The 13,149-nt window shown below is 66.6% G+C and overlaps 1 protein-coding gene across 1 annotated transcript; it reads left to right on the forward strand.

The window, feature by feature from the left end:
* Nucleotides 1–4: 4 nt before the first annotated feature.
* On the forward strand, nucleotides 5–11,464 carry MAP2K7 (mitogen-activated protein kinase kinase 7; the record flags this gene model as incomplete). The annotated part of the gene is made up of 13 exons (XM_082500987.1): nucleotides 5–143; nucleotides 2,022–2,069; nucleotides 3,513–3,654; nucleotides 5,213–5,279; nucleotides 5,376–5,489; nucleotides 5,598–5,717; nucleotides 6,330–6,437; nucleotides 6,538–6,717; nucleotides 7,579–7,659; nucleotides 8,168–8,310; nucleotides 8,404–8,449; nucleotides 9,545–9,678; nucleotides 10,295–11,464. Coding segments are annotated over 13 exons (1,428 nt in total), but the record flags the coding sequence as incomplete, so codon positions are not given.
* Between the last annotated feature and the right edge of the window lie 1,685 nt (nucleotides 11,465–13,149).

A 13,149-nucleotide genomic window follows, 5' to 3' on the forward strand; every position in this document is an offset into this window, starting at 1 on the left:
GAGGGAGGAGGAGAGAAGATGGCGGGCGTCCTCGCTGGAGCAGAAGCTCTCCCGCTTGGAGGCGAAGCTGAAGCAGGAGAACCGTGAAGCCCGCCGCCGTATCGACCTCAACCTCGACATCAGTCCTGCCCGGGCCCGGCCTAGTAAGGCGCCGCCGAGGGGCGGGGGGGGACGACGGGACGGGGAGGACGGGACTGGGCCTAGGCCCCGGTGGGGGGGAGGGGGGGAGGCTGAGGTGATTTTGAGGGGGGAGGACTGGGTTAGGGGCACCCTCACCGTCGGGGACTTGTTAAAGGGGATGGGGGCTGCTTTAGGAGCTGGGGGGGGGGGAGATATTGGGGGTGAGGCGGCGCTGCGGGGAGTGGGGGCTGGAGGGGGTGGCGGGGGGGTTTGGGGGGTTCTTAGGCCGTTTTAGGGGTGTTGGAGGGTTCATGGGCCGTTTTAGGGGTGTTGGGGGCGGTCGAGGCCGTTTTAGAGGGTTTGGGGGGGCTCTTGGAGCGTTTTAGGGTGGTTGGGGGCGGTCGCGGTCGTTTTAGGGGTGTTGGGTGCATTTTGGGGGGGCTTGGGGGGTTCATGGGCCGTTTTAGGGGTCTTGGGGGTGGTCGAGGCCGTTTTAGGCGTTTGGGGGGGCTCTTGGGGCGTTTTAGGGGGATTTGGGGGGATATTAGGCCGGTTTAGAGGGGGTTGGGGGGCTCTTTGGCCGCTCCTAGAGGGGTTAGGTTGGTTTTAGGGGTGTTGTGGGGCGGTCGAGGCTGTTTTAGGGGTGTTGGGGGGTTCTTGGGGCATTTTACTGGTGTTGGGGGGGACTCTTGGGGCATTTTAGGGGGGGTGGGGGGTGTTGGGCTCTTTGAGGGGGACTGGGGACTGTGGAGGCCAAGATAGGAGTATGGGGGGCTGAGCTCAACTTGGGGGTCTTGGGGGATGGCTGGGGCTGGTTTCGGGTTATGGGGGGCTCTTGGGGGCAGCTGAGGTTGGTTTAAGAGTATTGGGGGCAGTTGTGGCTGGTTTAGGGGTGTTGGGGGGCAATTATGACTGGTTCGGGGCCTCTTGGGGACAGTTCAGGCCGGTTTAGGGGTATTGGGGGGCTCTTGGGGGCAGTTGAGGCTGTGTTAGGGGTGTTATGGGGCAGTTGAGGCTGATTTAGGGGTTGTTGGGGGGTGCTGAGGTGCTGTAGAGGGGCCCCGGGGGGGTCATTTGGGGACTGTAGTGCTATTGGGGGGGGGGGGCATTGAGGCCGTATTGGGCAAAATGGGGGTAGGTGGGCGAGGGGGGTATTTGGGGCAGTATTGGAGTTATTCGAGGGCAGCTGAGGTGGGTTTGGGGCAGTTGGGGCTTTACTGGGTGAAATCGGGGGGGCACAAGGGAATTACTGGGTGAAATATGGGGGGGGCACAAGCACAAGGGCTTTACTGGTGGCAGTGGGGCTGTACTGGGCACTGCTGGGGGCAGTGCAGGAATTTGGGGGTTCCCAGAGGTGTTTTGGGGGTGCTGGGGGGGGTATTTGGGGATGGGGGGGGGGGGGGTCACCACTGCAATTAGTACCCTGAGGAACCACTTCGGGGGGGACCAATTCCCCCCCCACACCAGGTAGGACCTTTATTGAGGGGGGGGAACCCACTTACGGGACCCCTCAACCGTCCCCCAACCACCGGGTGAAGCTTTTTCCAGCGTTTCCCTACAATTTCATGGGATTTAGGGGGGGAAAAAAAAAAAAGGGGGGGGGCATTTTTCGGGCTGGGGGTGTCCGGAGCCACCAGGCAGCCCCCCCACACCCCCTTTACCCCTCCTCGACCCCCCCTCCTATCCCCCCTCCCCCAGTTTAAGTTCATTCTGGTTCTTCCCCCCCCCCCCGCCCCTCCCCGGGTGCCTTGAGTTTGTTTCTGTTGTGATTTATGGTGTTTTTCTTTCTTTTTATCATTTTTTTTCCCCCTTTTCTCCCCGTTTTTTATTTTATCCACCCATCCACCCCCCTCCCTTCCCCCCTCCTCCCCCCCCACCCCCATCCCCCCCCCAAAATCCAGTTATCGTCATCACCCTAAGCCCCGCTCCCGCTCCGTCCCAGCGAGCAGGTACCACCACATCTCGCCGCCGCTTGGGTTTCTCCTGCATCCCCCACTTCTAACGCTGTCCCCCCCCCTCACCCGCCACTTCGCTGACCCCCCCCCCCTCCTTGGGGACATCCCTCTGTGTGTCCCCCCCCCTCAGCGCCCACCCAAAGCAGGTCAGCCCCCCCCCCCGGCACATCCTAAACCCACCCATGCCTCAGTTTCCCCACTCAGTTGAACAGCTTTTCCCCATCGGCTTTTCCCCGCTCACCCCCCGTGTGTGTGCCCCGCCCCCCCCCCCCCCCAAATGTCCCCGTGTGTCGTGTCCCCCCCCCCCGCGTGGCTGTCCTGCCTGTCGCATGGAGTGTGGCCCCCGGCCCGGCCCCCGCGGGGTGCATGGCGCATGCGGCCGCAGCACGGCATGAGATGGGGCTGCGCCGAAAATGGGGAGGGGGGGGGGGGAATTGGCGGGGGGGGATGGGGGGGGAAATGGGGCCAGGAATGGGCGAAATGGGGCTGAGACGGGAGGGGGGCGAAATGGGGCAGGAATAGGCAAAGGGGGGCTGAGCTGAAACGGGACAGAAATGGGCAAAATGGGGTTTTGCCAAAATGGGGCAGGAAGAGGAAAAATGGGGTTGGGCAGAAATGGGCAAAATGGGACAGGAATGGGCAAAATGGGGTTGAGACGGGACTGAGGCAAAACGGGGCAGGAATGGGCAAAGTGGGGCTGAGCTGAAATGGGGCAGAAATGGGTAAAATCGGGCAGAAACGGGCAAAAATGGGGTTGAGCCAAAATGGGGCAGGAAGGGGAAAAATGGGGTTGGGCAGAAATGAGCAAAATGGGGCAGAAACAGGTAAAATGGGGTTGTGCTGAAATGGGGCAGGAACAGGAAAAATTGGGTTAAAAGGTTCAAACTGGGGCTGGAAGCCCCCAGCAGACTGGGGGGGGGGGGGGGGTGTTGGCCACCCCCACCCTGAGGGAGTTGGGGGGGTGGTGGGGGTTATGGGGGGGGCGCTTGGGGGGGGCTGATGGGGGTTTCTCTCCCCCACCCCCCACCCCCCACTTGGGGGGCTGATGGGGTCTCTCTGCCCCCCCCCCCCCCCCCCCCAACTTGGGGGGCTGATGGGGTCTCTCTGCCCCCCCCAACTTGGGGGGCTGATGGGGTCTCTCTGCCCCCCCCAACTTGGGGGGCTGATGGGGTCTCTCTGCCCCCCCCCAACTTGGGGGGTTGACGGGGTCTCTCTGTCCCCCCCTCCCCATATTTGGGGAGGGCTGACGGGGTCTCTCTGTCCCCCCCTCCCCATATTTGGGGAGGGCTGACGGGGTCTCTCTGTCCCCCCCTCCCCATATTTGGGGAGGGCTGACGGGGTCTCTCTGACCCCCCCCCCCAACTTGGGGGGCTGACGGGGTCTCTCTGTGTCCCCCCCCAACTTGGGGGGCTGACGGGGTCTCTCTGTCCCCCCCAGCTCTGCAGCTGCCCCTGGTGAGCGACGGGGGGGGCCGGGCCGTGCCCCCCGAGGGCAGCCAGCACCCGCCGCCCCCCTCCCGCCCCCGCCACATGCTGGGGCTGCCCCCGCCGCCCTTCCTGGTGCCCCGCAGCGTGGAGAGGTGAGCCCCGCCCCCCGCGACCCCGCCCCCCGCGACCCCGCCCCCCGCGGCCCCGCCCCCCGCCGCAGCTCATTGGCTGGGGGTGGGGGGCAAGAAGCCCTGCCCTGATTGGCCAGCTCTCTGGGGACACCACCACCACCCCCGGGATGGTTGGATTGGGTGCAGTACGTTGTGATTGGCTGAAAGGGGGGGGGATCGTGTGTGCTGATTGGACAAAAGTCCAGGGGGATCTCATGCACTGATTGGCCAGAGGTCCAGGGGATTGCGTGTGCTGATTGGCCCAGGGGACACAGGGCTCGAGTGCACTGATTGGCCAGAAGTCCAGGGAATCATGTGAGCTGATTGGCCAGCGGATTCATGTGTGCCGATTGGCCGGAGGTCCAAGGGCTTGTGCGTGCTGATTGGCCAGAGGTCCAGGGGATCACACGTGCTGACTGGGCAGAGGAATCGTGTGTGCTGATTGGCCAGCAGTCCAGGGGATCATGTGAGCGGATTGGCCAGAGATGCAGGGGGGATCACATCTGCTGATTGGCCAGACGAATCGTGTGCTGATTGGCCGGAGGTCCAGGGAGGGGTTACGTGTGCTGATTGGCCAGGCAGGAGATTGATGGTATTCTGATTGGCCAAATGTACAGGAGCCTGTGGGCGCTGATTGGCCAGAGGTCTGGAGGATCGTGGGTGCTGATTGGCCAGGTGGGGGATTCCTATGCACTGATTGGCCAGATAGAGAGAGAGCGGCGTATGCTGATTGGCCAGGCAGGCAGGAGGTAGATGTTTGCTGATTGGCCAGGCGGGTAGAAGAGCTGTGTGCTGATTGGCCAGCTCTGCGGGAGTCCGTGGGTGCTGATTGGCCAGGCAGACAGGATTCCCTGTGTGCTCATTGGCCGGATAGCTGCGATTCCACACATGCTGATTGGCCGGGCAGTGAGGAGGTTTCCTTGTGCTGATTGGCCAGCTGACCAGAAGCACCTGGGTGCTGATTGGCTGAGTAGACGTATCCCCCTCGGTGCTGATTGGCCCACAGACCCTTCCCTCAGTTGATTGGCCATGTGGACACCCTCCCCATGTGCTGATTGGCCGGGTGGGCACACCCCCTCATCCCCCTGTGTGCTGATTGGCCAGGCTTCCCCTGGGATGTGCTGATTGGTCAGATACCCCCATAGTGACTGGGCAGTCACCCCCTGCCCTGTATGCTGATTGGTCAGTGGGGTGATGTGCTGGTTGGCCAGGAGCCCAGCCCCATGCTGATTGGCCAGGCCTCTCCCTCCCTCTGTGCTGATTGGCCAGTCACTCCTGCCCTGTGCTGATTGGCCAGGCACCTCACTCACCATGTGCTGATTGGCCAGGGCCCTGCTTTGTCCAGTGTTGATTGGCCAGCCCCCCCGCCCCTTGCTGCATACTGATTGGCCAGGCCCTCCCCTGTGCCCTGTTCTGATTGGCCAGCCCCACCTGTGCCCCGTGCTGATTGGCCAGGCCCCCACCTGTGCCCCGTGCTGATTGGCCAGGCCCCCACCTGTGCCCCGTGCTGATTGGCCAGCCCCCTCTCTCTTCTCCCCAGCATCGAGATCGACCAGAAGCTGCAGGAGATCATGAAGCAGACGGGGTACCTCACCGTGGGGGGGCAGGTGAGCGCCGGGGGGGGGACGCGGGGGTGGGACACGGGGCACAGGGGACACGAGGGACCCTGACCCCCCCTCTGCCCCCGTCCTCCCCCCCCCCAGCGTTACCAGGCGGAGATCAACGACCTGGAGAACCTGGGGGAGATCGGCAGCGGCACCTGCGGGCAGGTCTGGAAGATGCGCTTCCGCAAGACGGGACACGTCATCGCCGTCAAGGTGGGGACCTCCCCCCCCTCCCCGGGCACTGGGGTCGGTCCCTCCGTCCCCCCACCAGCCCTGACCCCCCCCCCCTCCTCCTTTCTTTCTGCCCCCCCCCCCCAACAGCAAATGCGGCGCTCGGGGAACCGGGAGGAGAACAAGCGGATCCTGATGGACCTGGACGTGGTGCTCAAGAGCCACGACTGCCCCTACATCGTCCAGTGCTTCGGCACCTTCATCACCAACGTGAGCCCCCCCGGCCCCCCCCTGCGGCTGGATATGGCCATGGGGACCCCCCCGGGGTCTGGATACGGCAATGAACCCCCCCCCCCCCCCCCAGGGGTCTGGGTATGGCCATGGGGACCCCCCAAGTCTGGTTATGGCCGTGGGAACCTCTCCAGGATCTGGGTATGGCCATGGGCCCCCCCAGGGGTCTGGATGTGGCCATGGGGACCCCATCAGTGGTCTGGATGTGGCCATGGGGACCACCCAAGTCTGGATGTGGCCATGGGGACCCCTCAGGGGTCTGGATATGGCTGTGAGCCCCCCCAGTGATCTGGATATGGCCATGGGGACCCCTCAGGGGTCTGGATGTGGCCATGGGGACCACCCAAGTCTGGATGTGGCCATGGGGACCCCTCAGGGGTCTGGATATGGCCATGACACCCCCCCCTCAGTGGTCCAGATGCGGCCACGGACCTCCCCACGCCTGGATCCGACCGTTACCCCCTCCCGCTCCCTCTGTGTCATCCCCCGTGGCCCTGGCCGTGGCGGGGGGTGTCCCCAGTGTCCCCAGGACACGTCTATGCGTGTGTGCGCGTGTGTGTGTGTCCCTCAACCCCTCCTCTTCCTCCTCAGACCGACGTCTTCATCGCCATGGAGCTGATGGGCACCTGCGCCGAGAAGCTCAAGAAGCGCATCCAGGGGCCCATCCCCGAGCGCATCCTGGGCAAGATGACGGTGGCGGTGAGCGGGGGGACAGCTTGGGGACACCATGGGGGGGGTGGTCTCCAAGAGGGCCTGGGGGAACCCCCCCCCCCCATCTCTAACACCCCCCTCCCCGCAGATCGTGAAGGCCCTCTTCTACCTGAAGGAGAAACACGGGGTGATCCACCGCGACGTCAAACCCTCCAACATTCTGTTGGACGAACGGGGTCAGGTGAAACTCTGCGATTTCGGGATCAGCGGTCGCCTCGTCGATTCCAAAGCCAAAACCCGCAGCGCCGGCTGCGCCGCCTACATGGCCGTAAGCACCCGCGGGCGCTGCGGGGGGCGGGGGGAGCGCGGCAGAGGGGGCTGCCGGGGTGGAGGTGGCTGGGGGGGGGTCCCGTGGGGCCGGGGGTCTCCAGGATTGCGGGTGCTGCACCCCAGAGGTGGGTTCTGGGGGTCCCCTGGGGCGGGGGGGTGCTGGGGGTCCCCCAAAACTGTGGGTGCTGAACCTCTGGGTTCTGGGGGTCCCCCAGGGCTTGGGGGTCTCAGGGACTGTGGGTGCTGCACCCCAAAGGTGGGTGCTGGGGATCCCCTGGGGCAGGGGGGTGCTGGGGGTCCCCCAGAACTGTGGGTGCTGCACCCCAGAGGTGGGTTCTGGGGGTCCCATGGGGCGGGGGGGTGCTGGGGGTCCCCCAAAACCGTGGGTGCCGAACCCCTGGGTTCTGGGGGTCCCCCAGGGTTGGGGGGTCTCAGGGACTGTGGGTGCTGCACCCCAAAGGTGGGTGCTGGGGGTCCCGTGGGGCTGAGGGGTGCTGGGCATCCCCCAAAACTGTGGGTGCTGAACCTCTGGGTTCTGGGGGTCCCCCGGGGCTTGGGGGTCTCAGGGACTGTGGGTGCTGCACCCCAAAGGTGGGTGCTGGGGGTCCCCCAAAACCGTGGGTGCTGCACCCCAGAGGTGGGGGTTGGGGGTCCCCTGGGGCAGGGGGGTGCTGGGGGTCCCCCAAAACCGTGGGTGCCGAACCCCTGGGTTCTGGGGGTCCCCCAGGGTTGGGGGGTCTCAGGGATTGGGGGTGCTGCACCCCAAAGATGGGTGCTGGGGGTCCCCCGGGGCTGGGGGGGGGGGCTGGGGGTCCCGACCGCCCCCCCCCAGTGCCCCATAGCCCCCCCCCCCCTCCAGCCCGAGCGCATCGACCCCCCTGACCCCACCAAGCCCGACTACGACATCCGCGCCGACGTCTGGAGCCTCGGCATCTCCCTGGTGAGCCCTGTCCCCAGCCTGTCCCCAGCCTGTCCCCATCCTGTCCCCAAGCCACCTCCACGTCCCCGATGTGTCCCCAACCCATCCCCGGGTCCCCACCATGTCCCCAGTGCCTCCCCGGCACGTCCCTGACTCCCCGCTGTGTCCCCACCGTGTCCCCACCACGTCCCCAGCTCCTCGCTGCACCCTCAACCCCACCCTGAGTCCCCGCCACGTCCCTAATGTGTCCCCAGCATGTCCCTGGGTCCCCAGCGTGTCCCCAGCGTGTCCCCAGCACATCCCCAGGTCCCCACCATGTCCCCCGCACCGTCCCCGCCATGTCCCCATGATGCCACCGTGTCCCCTCAACCCCGTGTCTCCTCACCCTCCGGTGCTGCCCCACGAGCCCACCGTGTCCCCCCCCCTCCCCGCATCCCTGCGTCCCCCCGCTGTGGCACAGCCGCATCCCTGTCCCCCGTGTGTGCGTGTGTCCCGTGGTGACGGCAGTGTCCCCACGGTGTCCCCGCAGGTGGAGTTGGCCACGGGGCAGTTCCCTTACCAGAACTGCAAGACGGATTTCGAGGTGCTGACGAAGGTGCTGCAGGAGGACCCCCCCCTGCTGCCCCCCGCCATGGGCTTCTCCGGGGACTTCCAGGCCTTCGTCAGGGACTGGTGGGTGACGAGCCACCCTCCCTGGGGGCTGGGGACACGTCCCCAAGGTGTCCCCAAGGTGCTGACCCCCCCCCTCCTTCCCCTCTCCCGCAGCCTCACTAAGGACCACAGGAAGAGACCAAAGTACAACAAGTTACTGGTGAGTCCTCAGGGCCACACGCGTGTCCCCTTCCCCGGGGGCTGTCCCTGTCACACGTGTCCCCAAGGAGGGTCCCTGTCGCTGTCCCGGCGTCCGCACGTGTCACCTGCCCGGGGGGGCGGTCCTCAGCCTCCTTGTCCTTGTCCCCAAGCCCCTTGTCCCTGTCCCCACGCGTGTCTCCACACCGTGTCCCCGTCCACGTCCCTCTGCCCATGTCCCTGTCCCCATGTGTGTGTCTGCCGTCCTTGTCCCTGTGCCCGTGTCCTTGTCCCCATAACCGTGTCCTTGTCCCCATAACCGTGTCCTTGTCCCCATAACCGTGTCCTTGTCCCCATAACCGTGTCCTGGTACCTCTGTCCCCATGCCTGTGTCTGCTGTCCTTGTCCCTGTGCCCGTGTCCCCATCCCCATGTCTCCCTGCCTGTGCCCGTGTCCCCATCCCTGTGCCCCTGCATGTCCCCGCTCCCATGTCCTGGTGCCTGTGTCCCCGTGTCCCTGTCCCCTTGTCCGCGTTCCCCTGCCTGTGCCCCGATGTCCCTGTGCCCATGCGCGTCCCCTTTCCTGTGTCCTGATGCTCGTGTCCCCGTGTCCCTGTCCCCACACGCATGTCCTGCTGCCCATATCCGTGTCCTGATGCTCGTGTCCATCTCCCCATGTCTTTGTCCTTCTGTCCCCGTGTCCCTGTCCCCATACGTGTCCCCACATCCATGTCCTGATGCCCATGTCCGTCTCCCTGTCCCCCCATGTCCCTGTCCTCATATGTGTCCCCACGCCCCTGTCCTGGTGCACGTATCCACGTCCTGATGCTCATGTCCCTCTCCCTTTGTGTCCCCGTGTCCCTGTCCCCATACGTGTCCCCACGCCTGTGTCCTGGTGCCCGTGTCCATCTCCCCGTGTCCCCATCCTTGTGTCCCTGTCCCCATACATGTCCCCACACCCATGTCCTGGTGCCCCTATCCATATCCCGATGCTCGTGTCCCTCTGCCCGTGTCCCCATGTCCCCATCCCTCTACCCACACCCCCAACCCCCCCTCCCCGTGTCCCCGTGTCCCCATGTCCCCATGTCCCCGCCGCTCACCCCCCTCCCGCCCCGCAGGAGCACAACTTCATCAAGCGCTACGAGACGCTGGAGGTGGACGTGGCCTCCTGGTTCAAGGACGTCATGGCCAGGACAGAGTCCCCTCGCACCGGCGGTGGCCTCAGCCAGCACCACCTCCCCTTCTTCACCAGGTAGCACCCGCCGCCCGCCCCCGCCCGCGCCGGCCGTGACACCCACCCGTGACACCTACGGTGGCCACGACGGCCACCGCGTGCCCCGGCAGCCACGCTGATGACACCCGCGCCACGGCGTGTCCTGCTGCGTCACGGCGTGTCACCGTGCGCCATGGCGTGTCCAAGCGTGTCACGGCACGTCCCAGCACATCCTGCTGTGTCCCCACGAGTCCCAGCACACCCCGGTGTGTGTCCCCAGCGTGTCCTGACGCGTGGTGGCACGTCCCCCGTGTGTCCCAGCACATCCCGGTGTGTCCTGGTGTGTCCCCCAGTGTGTCCCCAGTATGTCCCAGCACGTCCTGGTGGAACCCGGCACCTCGTGTCCCCGTGGATCCCAGTGTCTCCCAACACGTCCCAGTGTGTCCTGGTGTCTCCTGGCACCTCTTGGCGTGTCCCCTCCTGATGTCCCCACCCCTCTTATGATGCTGGGGCAGGGGGGACACCCATGTCCCCTCCGTGTCCCCCCCCGGGGTGGCCCGTGCCTCAGTTTCCCCAGGGCCAGCAGCTCCTTGGCCTCCAAGCTCAGGACTGTCCCCCGTGGCTGCCACTGTCCCTGTCCCCAACCGCTCTGCAGGGTCCCCGAGTGGGGACAGGGATGGGGACAGGACCTGGCTGTGGGGGACAGCAAAGGGACGGCGTGGCACCAGGATGTGACACGAGGACGTGACGCGGGGACGTGACTTGGGGACACGGTGCAGGGACGTGGCACGCTGGGATGTGACACAGGGACGTGACTTGGGGACACGGTGCAGGGACGTGGCACGCTGGGATGTGACGCGGGGACGTGGGGCACTGGGATGTGACAGACGCGGCACAGTGGGATGTGACATGCAGATGTGGCACGGGGACACGGCGCATGGACGCGGCACAGGGACGTGACACGGGGGCACGGCTTGGGGATGTGGCACAGGGATGTGACATGGGGAGGTGGCACGGGGATGTGACACACGGATGTGACGGGATGGAGGACGATGCGTGGGGACACTGCGGGGACACGGCACAGAGAGACGGTGCAGAGGGACGGCGAGATGGCACGAGGACACGGTGTGGAGGCGTGACATCGGCACGTGGCGTGGAGGTGGCACGGTGACACGGCGCAGAGATGTGACATGGGCACGTGGCACGGAGATGGCAGGGGAATGTGGCATTGGGGACACGGCACGGAGACGTGGGACAGGGGACAACGTGGAGACCCAGCGTGGGGACGTGACACGGAGGGACAACGTGGGGACACGGCGGAGAGGTGACAAGGAAGGGATGGCACGGAGATGGCACCGGGATGTGACGTGGGGACACGGCGCTGAAGGATGACATGAAGAGGTGGCCTGGGGACACGGCACAGAGCTGGCTTGGGGACGTGGCGCAAGAGGGACGCTGTAGGGACGTGCCCTGGGGACACGGACTGGATGTGACGCGGGGAGGAAATGTCACGGGGGACGTGACGCAGAGGGACAATGTGGGGACACAGCACGGGGACACGGTCCGTGGGACCCCCCCCCGGGGTGACGGTGGCCCTGCGGTGACGGTGACACGGGGCCGGCGCGAGGCCACGCAGCGACAATCAGGGCTGGGGACGGGGCCACCACGGGGACACCTCGTGCCGGTGTCGTGTCCCCTCCGTGTCCCCCCCCGGGGTGGCAGCAGGTGCAGTTTTAGTGCATTGTGGGCGCGGGCGGCGGCTCCCCCTCGTTATCGTCGTCATTATTAATTATTATTATTATTATAATTATTATTATTATTATTATAAATGCGCATGTGGAACCCGAAGGGGCCGCGTCGGCGTCAGGCTCTGGGGGACGTTGGGGACGGGGGGGGGACATTGGGACGCGGACAGGGGGAGATGGGGACGTGGGGACATCGCTGTGGGGACATTGGGGACAGGACCATGGGGGGGCCATGGGGGGGCCATGGGGGGGCCATTGGGGATGGGGACGTGGGGACATCGGGGACGGGGGGAGACATTGGGACGATGGACATGGGGACAGCAGTAGGGGGGACACCGGGGACAGGGGGACATCAGTGTGGGGGTTGTTGGGGACATGGGGACAGGGTGATGGGGGGACATTGGGGACAGGGCGGGTGTGGGGGGACAGGGGGAGATGGGGACATCACTATGGGGGGGTGACACGCTATGGGACCCAGTGACATGGGGGGGGTGACACTGGGGACGGGGGGGGACATGGGGGACACAGGATACAGGGGACATGGGGAGGACTTTGGGGACATGAGGGGGGGACAGGAGAGACGGGGGGGGGACATTGGGGACCCGGGGGGGGGGGGGGACAGCAGGGACAGGCGGGGGCGTCCCCCACCCCAAGGCCGAGCGGGTGTCACCGGGGAGACGGTGGCCTCGGGGGGGGGGGGGGGGAGGGGGGCACAGGGGCCACCTCCCACGCGTGGGCGGGAGACGGGGCCATCGCTGGGGACACGGAGGGGACCCGCCACCGCCCGGGGGACACGGGGACACGCGTGGGGGCCCCCCATGGCGCCGCGCTGGAGCCCCCCCCTCCTCCTCCTCCTCCTCCTCCTCCTCCTGCTGCCCGGGGGGGGGCCCGCAGGTGGGCGGGGGGGGGACACGGGGGGGGACAAGAGACAGGGGGGTCCCAGGGGTCCGGGGGGGGCACAGGGGGCTCAGATGTCCGGAGGGGGGGGGACATGGGGGGACCCAGGTGTTGGGGGGGGGAAAGGGGACCGGGGGGGGTCCCAGGGGTCGGGGGGGGGACACACGGGGTCCCGGGGGGGGGACAGGGGGACAGGAGACCGGGGGGGTCCCAGGGGTCGGGGGGGGGCCATGGGGGGACCCGGGGAAGGTAATGGGGGGGGGGGGGGGTCCGGGGGGGACACCCAGAGGTGCCACCGTGTGCGCAGGGCCCCCCCGGGTTGGCCGTGGGGTGACAGCGGGGACCCGGGGGGGCCCCCACCCCCAACGGCCGCGGTGCAGCGGGGAACGGCCCGGGGTGAGTGGGGCGGGGGGGCACTGGGGGGGGGACTGGGGGCACTGGGGGAGGTAACTGGAGCTCTGGGGGGGTCACCGAGGGGTCAGTGGGTACTGGGGGGGGGGGGAACTGGGAGCACTGGGGGTGATGGGGTGGTGAGTGGGGGGGGTCGCTGGGAGGGGTGGGGGGCACTGGGGGTGACTGGGAGGACTGGTGGTTACTGGGTGATAAATGGGGGTCTCTGGGGGGGTAACAGGGAGTAACTGGGGGGGGTCACTGGGAGCACTGGGAGGGGTGGGGGGGCAGTGGGGGTGACTGGGGTGTAACTGGGGGGGGCACTGGGGGTGACTGGGGGGGTCACCAGGAGGGATGGGGGGCACTGGGGGCGACCGGGTGATAAACGGGGGTCCCTGGAGGGTAACTGGGAGTAACTGGGGGGGGGTGTCACTGGGAGGGGGGGGGGGCGGTGTGGGTGACCGGGTGGTACCTGGGG

The sequence above is a fragment of the Vanellus vanellus genome, assembly GCF_965231255.1.
Source record: "Vanellus vanellus genome assembly, contig: HAP1_SCAFFOLD_2296, whole genome shotgun sequence".
Taxonomy (NCBI): domain Eukaryota; kingdom Metazoa; phylum Chordata; class Aves; order Charadriiformes; family Charadriidae; genus Vanellus; species Vanellus vanellus.